Source organism: Gallus gallus, chromosome 10 (assembly GCF_016699485.2).
Source record: "Gallus gallus isolate bGalGal1 chromosome 10, bGalGal1.mat.broiler.GRCg7b, whole genome shotgun sequence".
Taxonomy (NCBI): domain Eukaryota; kingdom Metazoa; phylum Chordata; class Aves; order Galliformes; family Phasianidae; genus Gallus; species Gallus gallus.
In genome coordinates this window covers 10,969,728-10,986,470 of record NC_052541.1, presented here as the reverse complement: position 1 = coordinate 10,986,470, position 16,743 = coordinate 10,969,728, and the positions used below count along the sequence as shown (strand labels likewise).

The 16,743-nt window shown below is 44.5% G+C and overlaps 1 protein-coding gene across 8 annotated transcripts in view; it reads right to left on the bottom strand.

The window, feature by feature from the left end:
• Positions 1-16,743, bottom strand: part of PDE8A (phosphodiesterase 8A) — a 141,503-nt gene that overhangs the window by 100,588 nt on the left and 24,172 nt on the right. For 6 of the 8 annotated variants that reach the window (XM_040706767.1, XM_040706766.1, XM_040706768.1 and 3 more), the window contains exon 1: positions 15,360-16,743. The exons of 1 other annotated variant lie outside the window; for it this stretch is intronic. In XM_040706767.1, the coding sequence (XP_040562701.1) occupies positions 15,360-15,620 (261 nt within the window). In that variant the 5' untranslated portion in view covers positions 15,621-16,743. One more of the 8 variants, XM_046899151.1, reaches the window with a different exon arrangement.

Genomic DNA, 16,743 nt, shown 5'->3' with positions numbered 1-16,743 from the left:
TTCCCAAGAAACACTATTTGTTTTCCTGAGCTTTATTTGCTGTTGCTGTGTTTCTTTTTACTGCTGAGTAATTCCTAACTCTACACTGCTAGCCTTTGCCTGGAAAGGAGCTGGAAAGTTTAGAAATACTCAGTCATTAGCCCTAAAAAGCTGTTATTTTGCAAAGGGCAGTTAGCATCAAGCAAATGCTTTTTTTTCTAAAAAGAGAAGCATTTTCAAAAAGCAAGGAAGTGCTGACCCAATGCTGTACGCCAAGTGCGAAACAACATCATGTGAGTGACATGAAAACAGACCAGAGACTCTTGATCCCAGGGCACATGAGGACTTAGTGTACCACAGAGACTGAGCTTGCTTAGTTTCTGCTTGGAGGGTGTTTACCCCACAAATGCCAGCAAATGCACATCTATGGAACAACGCTGTCATGAGCTTCGAAAATGTAACAGCCTACTGTTTATAGACATTTTGGTGAGACATTTTGAAACTTGTTATGAAAAAGGCAAAGAAAATGTAAAGAACAAAGAATAAAATAGGCACAATGATTAGATTTTAGGATTATTTTCCATGGACTGAAGTGGCTGATTATGAATTGTAAAAGAAATGACTGCTGACTCAGTGAAGAGTTTCCCTACAATACACAAACCTATCTCCCGCCTAAATAAATTTCCGTACCAATACATACTCCCAGGGCTTTGTGCTAAGCCTAATTTCACAGAGCTGGTTATGGCAACATTACAAAATCACCTAAATTAATTCCTTTTATTAAATATTTTCTGTCACTTCTGTTCTTGGCTGCATGTCATATTAATGACAATTATGACCACTCCTGCCACTGACATCTAGCTGACTTCAAATGGGCTAGAACATTTTGTTCAGCGCTCCATTTTCCAAGCCAGCAGGGTTCATTCACCTGTGCTCTACACTGCATGCACAGTGGAGCTCTAACATGGCACCAAAAGTTATCAGTATGCTAAAATAATCATGGGCACTACCAAAAACTGGAGGTCATCACACAGAGGTCATCTCTGACAGGAAAAAGAAAACAAAAAACAAAAAATAAAAACAAGAAAGAGCCGAAACCATCCAATAACATCATCAAAGCAGTTTTGTTTTATTTTTATAAGGGTAGTGAAGCACTGGAACAGGTAGCCCAGAGAGGCAATGGATCCTTGGAGACATTTGAGGTCAGGCTGGATGGGGTCTGGATGAGGTTACCTTTAAAGGTCCCTTTCAACTCAAGCGATTCTATAAACATGACTGCATCAACAGCCTTCCAGTTAACTCTACAAGCTTCAAGCATCATCTTGTAGAGCTTTGCAGGGGTACACAGACAGAAGCAAGAGGCTTTGCCTCACAACTCTATTTCCTTGCATAGTCCCACTTACATGAAATTCCTCCCCATGTTCATGCAATCAGGATGACAGCCAGGCCTCCCTCACTCTACTGACACCATTCTCAGGAGACCAAAGAGGAACAGTTGGCAGCCCAAAAACAGACTGCAGAATGAGATATTGGATATCACTCTGTAAGCCAGAAGGCGCTCATGGAGCACTTCCAGTCACCTCTGGAATGGCCACCAGCTTGGCAAGTGCAAGAGAAAACAGGAAACAATGAAGGCTATTGAAAGATATAAAACAGCACTTAATTACATTACAGACAGCATAACTATGGCTGTTGGAGAAAAAAAAAAAAAATAACAACTAGTAAAGATGGTCGTTACAGGCAGTGTCTGGAGGAGAAGTAACTTGTTCTTCCACTTGGTGCTTGCCAGAAAGAAAGCTTCCACAAAACTAGCCTGAGCTCAATACTTAGGGAAGGCCTTTCAAGATCACTAGTAAAGCAAAAAAAAAAAAAAAAAAAAAAAAGGCAAAAAAACAATTTCCCAGCAAGGAAAGAAACGTCTGGGAAGGGAATGTCAGTAATTATCTCCAATCTACAGTCTGACATGGAAAACGGTGTGAGCCATCATCACTAGGCCACAGAGAGCTCCCAGACACCAGCATGTAATCACCATTTTCCATTCCAGAAGAGAGTTCAGTTTGATCACAACTATTTCTGTAACTATTCTCCTTTTTGAGCTAATATCTGAACGGATGTGGTTACAAAAATAGAGGGAAACTGTCTAATCTGCATTACGAAATGTGTCAGCGCCAGCTGAATCATACAAAACTACGAGTCCGGGCTCAATGTCATTTATGACAGTCTCTCTTCATAATCAAATAAGTAAAATTCATACCCACAAACTATAATGAAGTAATTTACATATCGGCTAATTATTTATGCTTTGTGCTATAAAAAAAAAAAATCACCTATTTTATCCCACAACATGGTAAATATTTTGGTTAAACAACACAAAAACATACCTACAATTTAAAATGTCAGCAAGGAAAGTATTTTAAGCACAGAAAAGCAGCACAACTTTGAAAACTGATGAAGAAAACCATTTGTCTACTATCAGAAATAGTAGATCAGAAATAAGTTTACTGCCTTTTAGCTGAAGTTTTTGATTTCATGCACACAACTATGAAAATACTCCTCTAATATCACATTGATTTATAATAATAGCATTTCAGGGGCTATTGACCTTGGTGCAAATGATTAACAGTATACTGCGTGTACAAAATAAAGACTTTCAGGGAGAGATCTGTTTACCAGCTATTCTTCTTCGTCAACAACCAAAAAAAAGAGACTATACCATTTCTAGGACAGCGTTAATGCCAGTGGATGGGAAGAAGCCAGACCTTCCTTAAAGACCTCAACCCAGCTAAAGTATCTTCTCTTAAAAAAAAGTAATGTGCTAAGAGAGAGGAGCTGATGTCGATTTTGCCAGCGAGACACGGTGCACTGCTTGTGAAAACAGAAATTATGGAAACAAAAATGGCAGCCAAAGGTAGAACAGAACAGTCAAAGGAAGGAGAATGATTTTTAAAAACTGAGTCTTGTAGAAGGGGTTGTAGGAAGGAACCTCTGCTATGTAGAACTGAAGGAGTTAAAGAAGAACTACAGATGGCTGCAGATGCTACAGTAACATGGTCAAACAGCAGCAGAATTGCTCTTCTGCTGAAAACAGCTGTGGCTTCACCACCTTCCTATGGCAAGTTGCCTTTTTTCATTACTATCAAATTGCCATCAAGTCATACCTGGTAAGCTGCTATCTTCTGTACAATGATCATTTGTCTCATACTTCAACACAAATCTAGGACAGTTTCATGAGATAATTATTAACAGTCTATTGGCTACTAAACAATGCAATTAATTAACTGAGAGTTCAACTTTTCCTTAATAACCTGAAGTTGCAGAATAAAGAGCCCCATACTTACAGTAAGTGAGCAAAATGTCCTACACTAAAAGGCACAAAAACAGCTACAGAGGACAAAGGCCATTAACAATCACTTATTTGTCCTGATTCAAGGACTGATCCGTTGTGTTTGTTCTGCTGCCTGGTCTAGCATACACAGTTTTGCTGACAAAAAATGCCTTTTCTTACCAAAGGTTTGCAAATACCCACATTAGAATTTAATAGCATGGCCTTTTTTTTTTTTTTTTCTGCCAATATCAGTGTATCTGTAACAGAGGGTTTGACAAAATAAGGTATTACTAAAAATCCAACTCCTTCAACAGACATTGCCAGGCTAGGTAATGTTCCTTGTTCAGCCCTAGCCTCAGTTGTACGAAGACTTTGCCTAAATCAGAAATGTCAAGAATATCAAAAAATACTGGAAAATCTTCTATTGTGGAAGAAGTTATACCATTTTATTTATACTCTGAAGTGGCTCAAACCATGCAGTGCATTAGTATCAGAATTGCTGCAATTTGGTAGGGCTCTACCCTAGCCGTGTCAGGAAGACCATTGCAATATTAACACAAGAGGCAAACCCTAAATACTTGCTCCACAACACACAATGGCATCTTTCAGCATAGGATCATGGGCAGCAGAGGTTTGCAGACTTCTTTGAAACAGTATGAACTCTTGCTCCAAGGCCAAGCTGAAGAGACCCAACGAGCTAAACTGAAGTCAGTAAACTTAGTCTGCGTTACCTTCAGCAGGTGTTCTATCAGCTATCATCGAAACTAAATTAGGACTATATTACAGCATCTGTTAACGGAGGCCTTAACTGGTATTAGAAGAAACAGGACTGCAGTAATAAATCTGATCCCTTGAAGCCTGTGTTGGAAGTTGTACCCTTCTGTCAGCAGGTTCACTGTATGATGTATTGTGGAGCTTTGGCTGCAAAGACACTGTAGCCTGCAGTTAATGAGCTGTTCAAAGGAGCTGTGAAATTGTCAACTTAATTAAGCCAAGTTTAGTTAACAGTCAGCTTTCATATATTTTGCCTGAAGAAGCAGGCTTTGAAAGTGCCCAGCTATGCGCTGTTGTAAAGTGCTGCATACTCTTCTGAACTGAGAAATTAAAAGCTCAGATGATGAGAGATAGTGCTATTTAAGAAAGCATCTTAAGAAAGCCCCCCGGTCATCCCAGCATGTCTGGGAGCTACATCATTTTTTTTTTCTATTTTTAGAGAATTAAGATACATAATCACTTGAGAACAGTCTGCAATGGATTCTTAAGATAGTCTGACCTTTAGAAAGACACGTATGATTTGGAAAGAGGAAGAAGATCCTCCTAAGGAAACCCTGTGAAGATCTGAGCTCTCAGCACTGCATGCTGCAGATGGGCGTGCTGATGTGACAGCCACGGGCCCAGAGGTTCGCCCTATCCAGATGAAGGCAGAAAACCTCAGAGGTCATCAGGAAAGGCAGGCTGTTCTGTGTGCCCTAAAACTACTTCCTTGCTGTTGTTCATGGCTTTGAGCAAAGCACTTAAGGATGTGTCACTATCTTTCCTGCACCTTATCCAGGTTTACACATGCTAAATGCTCTGTCCAAACTAGTTTCAAAAACAAGACCTAAGGATATATGAATTTAGGCTTTTGCTTTCTATTTAAACCAACTGCAAACTAATTGGCAAACATCTTGTACGCACATAATCCTCCAGACAGTCTGCTGACATCTGTTCTAGGACAAAAATATCTGTAGTAACCAAACAGAGTTATAGCAATCAATTAATCAGAGTTTAAAAACTTGTGTTTAAAAAAAACCATTAGCACTGGCCTCAGCTTATTCCTCTGTCAGAGGTCAAGGTTTCCCAAACATGATTCAGACTCTGAAGGATAAAAGGACCTTTTGCAGCACTCAGCAACAGCAGAGGTGCAGTGCTGACAGCCATAAGTCCTTTCTCACCCTGTCAATCCTCTGTCATGCTTTTCTTCCTCTATGATTTGTTCTGTTGGTTTACATTCAAATCACTAAACTATTTCAGAGCAAGCTGTGGAGATCCCTCCACTAGAAGCATCTCCTAGGGATTCCACCTGCTAGCCTGGGACCTCTCAGCTGATGAAAAATGCCAAGCCCTTCACCCACATCTACCTCTCAGCAAAAGGAGGGGGGTTGAAAAAAAAGGGCAGAGATACTTTAGAGCTCCTTGTGACCCTCACAAAATGGCACAAAGCTAACAGTAGTCAAGCATTTAAAGATCCCCAGGTGATATCTCACATGCATATTTACTCTTATTGGTACAGAGCTAAAGAGAAGGAAGAACCTAAAGTAGTCGAGGTGTTTGTCCACAGCCAGGGAAGCACAGCTCTGTTTTCAGATACCATCAACAGAACGCACCTCCTTGGTACGTTTATCCTGAAGTGGAATGGCATTGGCATGGGGAATCCTAACAAGTGGATGCAACTGGGTACTTCTGTGATCAGTCAGCTAGAATGCCAGCCAGCTGGGAAAAAATGCAAGGGGCCACTGACCAGAAGTGTCAAGTTTCCTGAGAGGAATGATAGCACTTCTTTGCAGGTCATCCATGAAGAAAGGGCAAGAGACCACATGGACTCATTGCAACCTAAGTCCTACAGCCTTACCAGAAGAGAGTTTGTATTACCCAAAGGGCACAAGAGAGCCTTCTAAGAGCTCTTTAGGAATCAGAACACCCAAGATTAAGTTAGGAGAAAACTTCGGCGCTGTTTAATCTCCAGTAATAAGCTCCTTTCTTTTTAATTGGCAAAATAGAGATAGTATTTTCAGCACACTCTTTTGACAGCCCAGCTATGAACCTCACTGCTCACACTGACTCAGGCTAAGTGTGGGATCAGAAGAGCTGTCTGATCCTTACATCAACCACCAGCACAGCCTGGTCCCTCTCCCACCCTAACTTTGAGGTTTTGCACTGATTTAAAATAAAAAAAAATAAAAAATTCCAACACTGCAACATATAAACACTGACAGCAAAACTCTGTTTTTCAGTAAAATATGATTATCTGATCCATCACTATTTAGCCCTGGGAACCAAAATGCCTACCCAGATTCAACAACCTGTCCTTCAGAAGCAAGCACTGTCTTTTCCCCTCCCAGCAAAGCCCAGTGTAAGTGGGATGGATCAGCTTCCTCACTGAGCAGCTGCGTTAATTTCATGAGTTTTTATTATCATTATCAAGGATCACAAAACCTAAGTCCTCCTGATCGCCTAGAAGCTGGTTCTTGCGATCCAGCCCCAGTGTCAGAGGCAGGGTACTGTGTAAAGGTTATCAAGCTGCTCTTTGGAGGAGGGGCTGCAACCGACAGCACTACCACTGAACTTGTCTCAACTGCTGTCATGACAGACGTCACAGCATGGCATTAAATAGCAAGGAACAAACCCAACATTTGCAGCACTGAGGACATATGATAACACAGCTGAGCGACAGCATATGCAGAACAGCCCTTTTGTCTGAAATTCTGCAGAGAGCTGATCACTTCCACAGCAAAAGGCAAAGAGAAAACAAAGAATAAACAAATTAAAAGTTGCAGGGAAATCAATGGAAGCATTGATTCTGAGTTCCCAGGACTTATTCTTCCTCTCAGTACAGTTGTTAACAAAACAAAATCTGTTTGAGTTTGCAAAGCCCTCTTTGCCTGAGTTTGTAAATGTTTCACCCCTCTAAAATATGAATGCAACCCCCAGATTTTTTTTTTTTCCCATCTGCAGGAGACTCTGCTTTATTCATGAAAAGCACCTTGCCTCTCTGTCCTGCAGGTTCTCTTCAAAAGGCAAACTCGTATTTGGTTACAGTTCATCCCACTTGCTTCCTTTTAAAAGCTTCCATCTGTTCTTGGTCCCTGCAACAGTATTTGCAGATTTGCAAATACACGGATGTTCCACACCGACAGTGTGTCAGTGGTAAGCATGCGCTGCCATGGCAGAATGGGCTTTGGAAGTCATTCCACCGTTTAAAAGTTCCACTCAAAAGTACAATTTTCTAATTGCATTTATCAGGTTAGCAACAAAGTCTTAAGGAGATAAAATTAAAATACAAATACCATAGTACATGGCAGAATTGTTAGAAAGGAGAAGTAAATCAGCACATCCAGGCTCAGTTCAGAAGCGGAACATCAAAAACTCTTCTCATTTTTGTAACTTTAAATAGATTCTTGCATCTTTCTCCAAAGCACGTTCTGCTGACTGTGGGCAGAGCAAAGCACTGCGTTACATGGACATGGTTTGATCTGAGAGCAGCTCCTCTGTTCCTGGGTACATGGTGGCCTTGATCCTGCGTGACACACAATTAAGATCAAGCATGCAAGCAGAAACATAAAACAACTCGTCCACGGAGACACACGATAACCGCCGGCAGCCTACTTCTGCCTTCAGCTCCGTATCTCCAGCCTTGGCTGCAGCAGAGTTCCCAGAGCAATCATCTGCAACCAGAAAACACCCGGCAACCAACACGTCCCAGCATACTTCAGACAGAACTGGATAATGACACAGATACAAACATACAGAAAAATAAATCGTTCTGAACACCTAGAAATTCCGTTTTGACTTTGACAGCCAGCACTCTCAAGATCAGCAATAGACTCACAGACTTGCTTTATGACCTGGAACTGCAGCAATTTATATTCTTTACATCGCTACTGCTTGATAACAGCACTCACTGCTATATGAAGCTGTGAAAAAAAATGTTGTGTTTCTATCCTATTACTCCCATCATTAAGCAGTTAATAGTATCTGTTATTGGTAGCTTTTCTGCGTTAGTGTCAGATTAAGCAATCATAAAACTTGGTACCCAACCATAAGGGCACATGCCCTGGTTGCACTTCAGAATCCAGGTAAGTTTTATTTACGGACCAGAGGCCAAATTCTGGTTGTTCTAAAACTGTAACTTTTCCATTAGCTTCAGCACAGCCAAGAACTTGCTTAGCAGAGCCATACCTTCTGGAACGACAGAAAACAACTCTGCCCTTAATGCAGGCGTTATTGCCACTATTTTTATTTCCAAATCTCATATCCAGCAGGGAGCTATTTTCTACAACAGTGGAAGGTAAACAGAGCTGTCCAAGCCCTGCCGCAGGTACGCCTCTTGAGCCCACAGAGCTTAATGGGGCTGAAGGACTGTAATTTCAGTCCGAATTTCACCCACCAATAAACCTCTTTGGTATGTGAAAATAATAATTCTCTTTATTTTGAAAAACAAAGCACAGATATCTCACCAGCAGTCCCGGTACCATCCACATTTGGCATGGCAGAGCTTCTTTACCTATGGACCCCTGGATCCTCCTCCTGGCCCTGGGACATTTATTACTGAGTCTGAGCTAGTGGGACAGTGTGATTTTATCAGCCAGCAAATCTGCGGGAGCGTACAGGGTAAGTGACTTCTGCTCCAACTTACCAAGGCAATAGGTGTGGTTGTCCTCAACCATTTGAGGAATTTCTCACCAAACTTTTATTAAATAAAAAAAGCCTTAAAAACTGAAACAGCAGACGGAGTATTCCAAAGAAAAAGAAATACACGGCTGCAAACTCAGCCTCCTAGGCTGAACACAGATCCTGACCGACCTACCTATCACACAACACGTACGTATTTCAAAGCTGGGGATTAAAACTAGTGCTGCAAAGGCAGAGTCCTACACGTGAGTGTCAGACGTGAAGCAGCGGAGATATCAGCACGAGTGAGGCTCAGTGACTGTGTGATGAAGCAAATCACAGAATGCAGAAAGATCACGGTCAGTGCAGATCAAAGGGCTTCTGCTGGGCTTTAAGTAAACCATACACACACCTCTTTAAGCCTGATCTGTGTAAAGAAGGTTCACTTACAAACTGGCCAGACAAATAGCCTCAGTATCAGACATAACAGAACCTCAAGCTTAAAGACAAAAAACCATGGTAAATGTGTAACTTGTGTTTTAGTGGCAAGTAATGTGGGGCCTCAAAGTTTCCACTGCATCCCAGTAGGAAGCTAAAGGTCGCTGCTAACTCAGAGTTAAAAACAATGGGAAGCAGAGGATGTCATTCTTTCATATTAGCCCAGTGATTCTGTGTTTTCTTTGTATGGATTTACTTAGGAAACTGGGAGATCTAACAATGAGGAGATCTAACAACGAGCTACCATTTCTCCCTGCACAAAGCTGTAGTCAGAAGTCTGTTTGTGGACCTATACGGGTTTGTTCCATAGAGAAAAGCACTTCTTGCTCAAAAAGGTTTGATCCTTCCAAGTATGTACAACATTCAACATTTTCTGTGCAACTTCCACTGTGTAAACTAATTCTGCTTTTGGAAAAAGGAGTCCTCATTTCTAATACAGAAACAGACAACTCAAATCTGCTCGACGTTACTCAGCAAAAGGGTTCCTCACTATCCTGACCAAAAAAGTAAAACCAATAATGCATTTCAACACATTTCCATGTCAGAAAAGTAGGTTTCAGCCCTCATCCTTTCCACTGAAACAAAGCCACACACGTGGGCGCTGCTTCATAGGATGTGAAGCTTTTTACATTACGTACAGTGACATATTTACAGATTTTACAAGGAAGAGGAGAAAAGGGCCTGGGAGTTTGATCTGAGGCCAACAACTCAGCCCAGAGTAAAAGGGGATGGCCTGGAAGAACGTACAAATTAAAGCCTGCGCTATTTAGTCTCACAGTGCCTATGTCAATGTTGTTTATTACGTTCTGACCTTAACAGAGACTTTAAGAAGGAAGGTAAAAGCGGCTGGATGCCGAGATCTTTGACAAATGGGGGCTGTGACATCACTTTCTCCATGCCTTTGAAAGCTTACAGTCTGACTTGGAGCAATCAAACTATTTAGCACGACATGCACGTTAAAGCTATTCAATTTGCATCGTGTCATCCCATGCCAATTTAAATTATGGTTAAATGAAGATACCTAATTATTTTACCCAGCGGGCTGACAGCAGTGAGCACAGTGTCACAGGGCCCAGCAAGTTCGGACTGAAACACCGTGAATTAATGAGCCCAACACACACAGCACTGAATGCCATTCACACCAAAAACTGCACTTTGGACGTAAAATCATGTTTTACACGCAGTCTTGAAAACATCTCTACAACAATTTAACTCCAGACACGGCTGCTAAAGCTGCTTGCAACATGGCACATTGTATCCATACATACAACCCAACCAGAACACAATGCAAGATTGTTCTCCTAGGTGTGCAGGTGCACGGAGGGTCCCCTGACACAAACCCTGACTTATGCAAAGCTTCCATTGAAACAGCTTCACCCTGGGGGCAAGCTGCTCATTATCAGATTTGCTTTTCTTTCACTCTTTTTGTCACAAGCTAATAAGAGTTTTAATTGTCCTTATCCCTAAATACGTATTTCCTCTTTGAGGACTTATCTGAAAGTCAGTCAGCGTTCTGGGTGCTCAAAAAGTGGAATGGTGCCTGGCTGGCACGTTAAACGGTAAGGTGATGCTGGTCCCTTGCAGTGCCATCTCACACCACGTCCAATATCCAATACTGGGAATGTGGGAAGGGATGGATTGCTGCTAATTGCACCACCTCCCATTCTTCTGCCCATCTTCTACGTACATCCAACATGAAAATTTCTCACTGTGGATCAACTTTGCTTTCACATCAGCTCTACAAAAGATGCAAGACAGCAAGACAAATATCTAGAACAGCAGAAATAAGGATGTGTTTTTAATACTTAATCTACCAATGCATTTGGGTGGCAGACAACTTATAGCTGTTAAACCTGGCAAAGCCAGGCAAGGGATGTACCAAGGGCAGAGAAAAGGCAGTGCTCTGTGACTAGAAAGAATTTATAGCTGAAAGAAGACTCAGCAGAGCCTCCACCAGCAGTAAGCACTGCAAAAACACAGGCTCTAACCTTGCTCATCTCAGTCACACCGGAAAGTGCCCTCAGATACAGCGGCACATTTTGCTGACGGTTTGCATGACCAGGCGAGAACTAATAATAATGGTTTAAAAATCAAAAGCATATCTTTGGCTACTTTTACGGAGACATGAGATACATGCTGCGAGTGATTTCCAGTTCTTTTCCAGTTGACATTACAAACAACAGGAAATTAAAAGGTGAAGATAAAAAAATAACCCGGGCATGAAGATGGAAAGTTCACGTCGCTCCATCAGTTCGCTTCATATAATTTACAAATTCGACCTCCCCATTCCCTGGAGAAGAGGGTTCATGCCTTGCAATAAAAGCACCGTGACCGTCGGCCTGGGAGCCCGGAGCCGTGGGGCTGAGCACAGCCAGTGTATGGCAGCGTGGGAAGGATCCTCGCGGCGCAGCAAGGATCTCTGCACGGGAGGGCTGACGTCAGTGGAAGTGGGAGGGAGACGGTGCTGGGAGGTTTGTCAGGGAAATGGTTGAGGACAGCTTCAGTGGGAACAGGGAGGGATCGGGAGGGTCGGATGGCCTCGCTGAAAGCAGGGACGGAGCGTGTGGGAGTTTCAAAGGAGGGAGAGCTGATATGCTGCAAGGGGAAGGAATCGCCAGACAGACAGGAAAAGAACAGACGGCTTAACAGACTAAATAGTGTGCTGTTAAAAGTGAGATCCATTTCAGCATTGAAAGCACAAGTCAGCATACGTCCTCCTGAATGCAGAATTACGCAACCACGGCTTTGCAGTGACCATAAAACTCGCAGACAATTTTGCAGCTTCTGAACGAAGAAAACCTGGTGCTGTGGCACCAATGGGTGTAACCGGGTGCCCCACATCAGCTGATCAATCAAAAGGCTATGGCAGATCTCGTCCTGCTGGCTTACAGCAACTGTTAATTTACAACAAAGGAAGTATGGATTTACTCTCTGATCCCCTTGCACTCAAAAACACGCATTTCTGAGTTAAATATACACGACAGGGAGAGTTACACAAGAGAAGAGGAAGGAAATCACACACATAAAAGAATGGGGGACAAAATAAATGCGCCGCATGCACTGCAGTGTGCATCCATGCAGTTTGGAAGAGTGACACTGACACGTGTTGCTGGGACAGCACAGGCTTACAGACACCCAAGCCAGTTTTAAACACATGCCCATGAGGTCCTTACACCGTGCCAGTCCTTACCTGTACTATATGTTAACAGAGCTATTACTTGTAAAGTGTTTAAGCAGATTTGTGTACAGCTAAGCACCCTTAATACAAACTCAGCTTCACAGCAGTCTGAAGAAGCAAACCATAATGATACAATCAAAAAGGCTGTCACAATTTTGAACCCAGAATCTTCAGACTCCTGGAGCTGGAAAAAAATAAATAAATATCAGTAAACCTCTCCTTTGCAACAGTGCTGTTACTGTGTAAATCTTGCTCATCTTCCACTGGGAAAAGTACAGAGCTCAAGCTGTGCAGTCTGTGCATTGAGGGGAAGGGTTTCACGGCTGGTTCACCATTCAGATACAGCGCTGCTTCCAAGCTGCTCATAAATTTTCAAATGAAAGCCACCTATGAAAATACTAATTAAAGAGGGACATGCAGGCACCAGGACCAAGCATTTTATTATAAGGGCTTCTCCATTTATCACACACTATCGCCACATTCATATATACGGGGAGCAGCTATTGCAGCATTGATCTCTGTGCATGGCGCATTCAGGAGTTTACTGCATGTTTACTACGGATAAATTTAGGCTTCTGCTTATTAGAAAACAGCAGGCAATTTTTTAGCTACAGGTTGTAAATCAATGCAAATCACACAACGCTCACACTACACACCCTGAGAAACGATCCGCCGCTATCTGAACAGCACGAAGATTTAATAAGACATAACCATAAAGCCAGAATAAGTCCGGGGGCTAATTAGCAATATAAATAAGACCATTTTACAATCAGTGTGGGTTATTTCTTCTTTCGACGCTGTCTGACTAGAAAATACAAGCACTACAGCTACCAAACCAATGCAGTAAAAGTCACTGTGTTACCTATTACACATATTTTAATGAAATTAATGCTGTTGTCTGCTGAAGTGACAACATGAGATTTACACATAGACCAAGTTTTGTTCTTAGCTCTCATGCAGGACTTCCTTGGCTTTAATTTGAGCATAACAACACAAGAGCGAGAAAGAAATCAATTACAGCGCCACGAAACAACGGGAGAAAGCATTCAGGCAGGTTGCTGGCCATTGACACAAATGCTGATTACACCCCCAAAGCACAAAAGGAATGCATTATCTGCTGTTTGGATGAGGGTACCCCAGGTGCCACAACACACTGCGTGCTCTGTGCAGCAGCGCCCAAACTCTCCCAGTTCCTCCTCAAACCAAAAATTCCTTTAACTCCAGAAGTGCCCAGCGCTGCCCTATGACCCTCCTGGCTTCAAACAACAGCACTGTGTTGTGAAAGCTGCCGTCAAACGTAGCTCTCTGCAGCACGACTTCTGCAATAGCACGGTTACACTCTGACACAGTACAAATGTAAATCACGATATACACACTTAACGATAAAAGCAGAGAATGAAGCACCGTGCTGCCTTGTATCCCTGAAGAGAAGGATTTTACACATTAAAACCATGCAGAGAGGATGTTTCAATCAGATTTTGTACTCGACTGACCACAAACAGAATTCCATTCTCACTTCCCAAAACCCAAGCAACGTGCTCAGAGCGATGACAAGGGCAGAAAACCACTGAGTGATGAAAATCAGAATAGCTGCCTGTGAGATCACAGTGTGCAAGGAGCCCCAGTCAAACACACAGCACCTGGCTGGGTTATCTAAACCAAGTAACAAGAGCAGTTACAAAGTGCCTGCAATCAAACAACAAAACCCTAACACAATTAAGACCACTTCCCATGCGCAGGCTTCCAGAAGGAGATTGTGGAGTTGTTCATTCCCCCCCACCCAGCGAGCACAAAGACAAATTCACACAATATAAAGGTTAAGAATACTTTTGTTGCTCAATTTCTGCAACGTGCAGTTATAATCATGATTAAAAATAAAGCTGGCAAAGCAATGGTCAGGGTTCTGAGGAGAGCTACGGCGCTGTGTGCCGTGTAAGCACGACTACCGCGTGTGAGCAGAGCCGGACCGCTCTGCCTCCTGCACGGCGCTACACAAGATCTGAGGTTCCTCTGACACGGCCGACCTCCGTGTTCTGGCTGAGGTACCATTAATCCCTCCTTTAATTCACTTCACACAATGCCTTCCCATTTCCCGCAGCCCTTTTTAAAACTTCTGTGAACTGAACTTAGTAAATCCGGAGGAAAACGATTGAAGAAAATCACCCACAGCAGAGAGGAAAATTGTTTCGGGTCAATACTCCTCCTGAGCACGTAAAATTCCCGAGAAAGCTACAAATCATTGGTCTGTGTGTGCAAAGCACTTGACATTGTGTGAGCTCCTGCTGCACCTCCAGCCCCTATCTCCTATTTACAGCGTGCGTATCTCAGTGCTTATCACAGCAGCCCAGGGCAGATCAGCCATGTTATACAACATCCCTGGGGTGCTACACTTTCCTTTGACATTTGCAATAACTTACTTTTGAGAAATAGAGACAGCTCCCCCCAGGAAGAGAAAATATGGAATATTCAAAGCCAGCAACATTAGGAATGGAAGTACAACACGTAAAGCAACGGTGCACCAATGGAATGGGGGCAGACGAGCAAGCACCACGCTATGAACACTCTAACACAGAGTCATGAAATTGAAATGCAATTTTTTTCAGTATGTGCCTGCTGATTTCTTACGGGGCTGATGTTGCATCTCTACAGGAAAGTACACACACTAAAAGGCATGCAAAAAAAAAAAATTAAGAAGAAAAACACCCTATTTGCAGCAACAGACAAGGTCAACAAGTTGTTGCTACAAAGAGCACCTGGTGCACAACTTGAAGCCCCCCCTGCCCAGCAGCCCACCCCAGCACCGAGGTGAGCCCCAGGCCTGGTGGCTGCGAGGCACCCACAGCGCCTGCTCCCCAGCCCGCAGAGCGCAGCACAGCTCAGAACAGCACTAGAGCCGTTTTGTGGGGCTGATGAGTTTTAAACAAACGCTGACAGCTCCAGCAGGATGAGCTGCCCCGCAGTGTGTGACTTCAGTGGGAGAAACAGCGCTCGTGGTCCGCACCCCTTTACCTTAACACTGGATCTGCTGGTCTGGGTCTCTGCCTCCATGCTCTGGCTGTTCTCCCTCTTGTCTTTCTTAGAGGAATTAGTCCTCACTTTATAAGTGGATGTGTTGGAGGATTTAATGAATAATCCCGGGACGGGGTTGCCTTGCTGCTGCTGAGACATGGTGGTGTTGGTCTGGTGAGGGGAATGGCACTCCTCGGACTCTTTGCTACTGTGATAGACCACTCTGCTGTCAGAGATGTGGATGCTTGGAGCACAGCCCATGCTTTGTGGCCACCTGGGGAACACTCCTCAATTGTATATGTATGAGATATATATACGCGTATCTCTCTCTCTCTCTCTCCTTCCCGTTGGTACGTTCCCCCTGCCTGGGTTTGCTAACGGGCCGAGTCCCGCGGCTCGGCTCCCCGCCGGGGCGCTGCCATCGGTCCCTCCGCACCGCCGAGATCGGCTCTGCGCTCCTCGGCCCCGGGCGCGGCTCCGCGGTGACGGCGGCCCGGCAGCGGGCGGGGGGCGGTCAGCAGCGGGCCGGCGTCATGGTGTCACAGGTTGTTAGGGATTTTCCTAAGCCATCTGAAAGCTTGGCTTCGCTTTCCTTCTGGGGGTGAGGTAAAAAAAAATAAAAAAAGAAGAGGGGGAAAAAAAAAAAAAGGGAGGGGGTCGATGGGGGAGGTCACAAAAACGCGAGCCCCAACCGCACGCACAGCCCGGCGTCTCGTCGGCTCGGCGCGGCCGGAGGCACTGCACCGTTCCTTCCTCTCAGTCCGGAGCACGGCGCATTTTCCACCTGGGTTCGCACGGCGTTACCGATTAACCCTGGCCGGGGGAGGAGGGGGCCGCTCCCCACCGCGTCTTCCGCGCTCCCCGCCAACAGCGCTGCGTCCGCCGGGTCCCGCTGGGCGCCGCGCCGCGCTCGGGGCGGCCGAAACGATCACCAAAACGACGGCGAGGGGCGACAGCCGCCCCGGCGCCCCGCGCGCCCCTCACGCCGCGGCGGTGACATTCGCGGTGGCCGCAGGCAGAACGCCGCGTCCCGCCCGCCGCAGCGGCATCCGGAGCTCAGCGCTCAGCGGCCGGGCCGGGGCGGCGGGGGCGGCCCGCGGAGGCATCAAAGGGCCTCCATGTTGGGGGGAAGGCGTGGGGCGGCAGAACGAGGCGAGGAAACAATTAAAAACGAAATAATAAGAAAATCAAAAATCAAGGAGAAAAAAAAAAAGAAAAAAAAAACAGAGCGAGAAGTAGCAGAAAGCGATCCTAGCGTCCCATCTCCACGGAAAGCGCTGCAGCGGCGACAGCCCTAATTCCCAGGGCCGTGTGGCCGGCGTCCCTCGCAGCAGGGAAGTGCCTCCTCCGGCTCCGCGCCCGCCGTTGGTTGTAGCGATGCGGC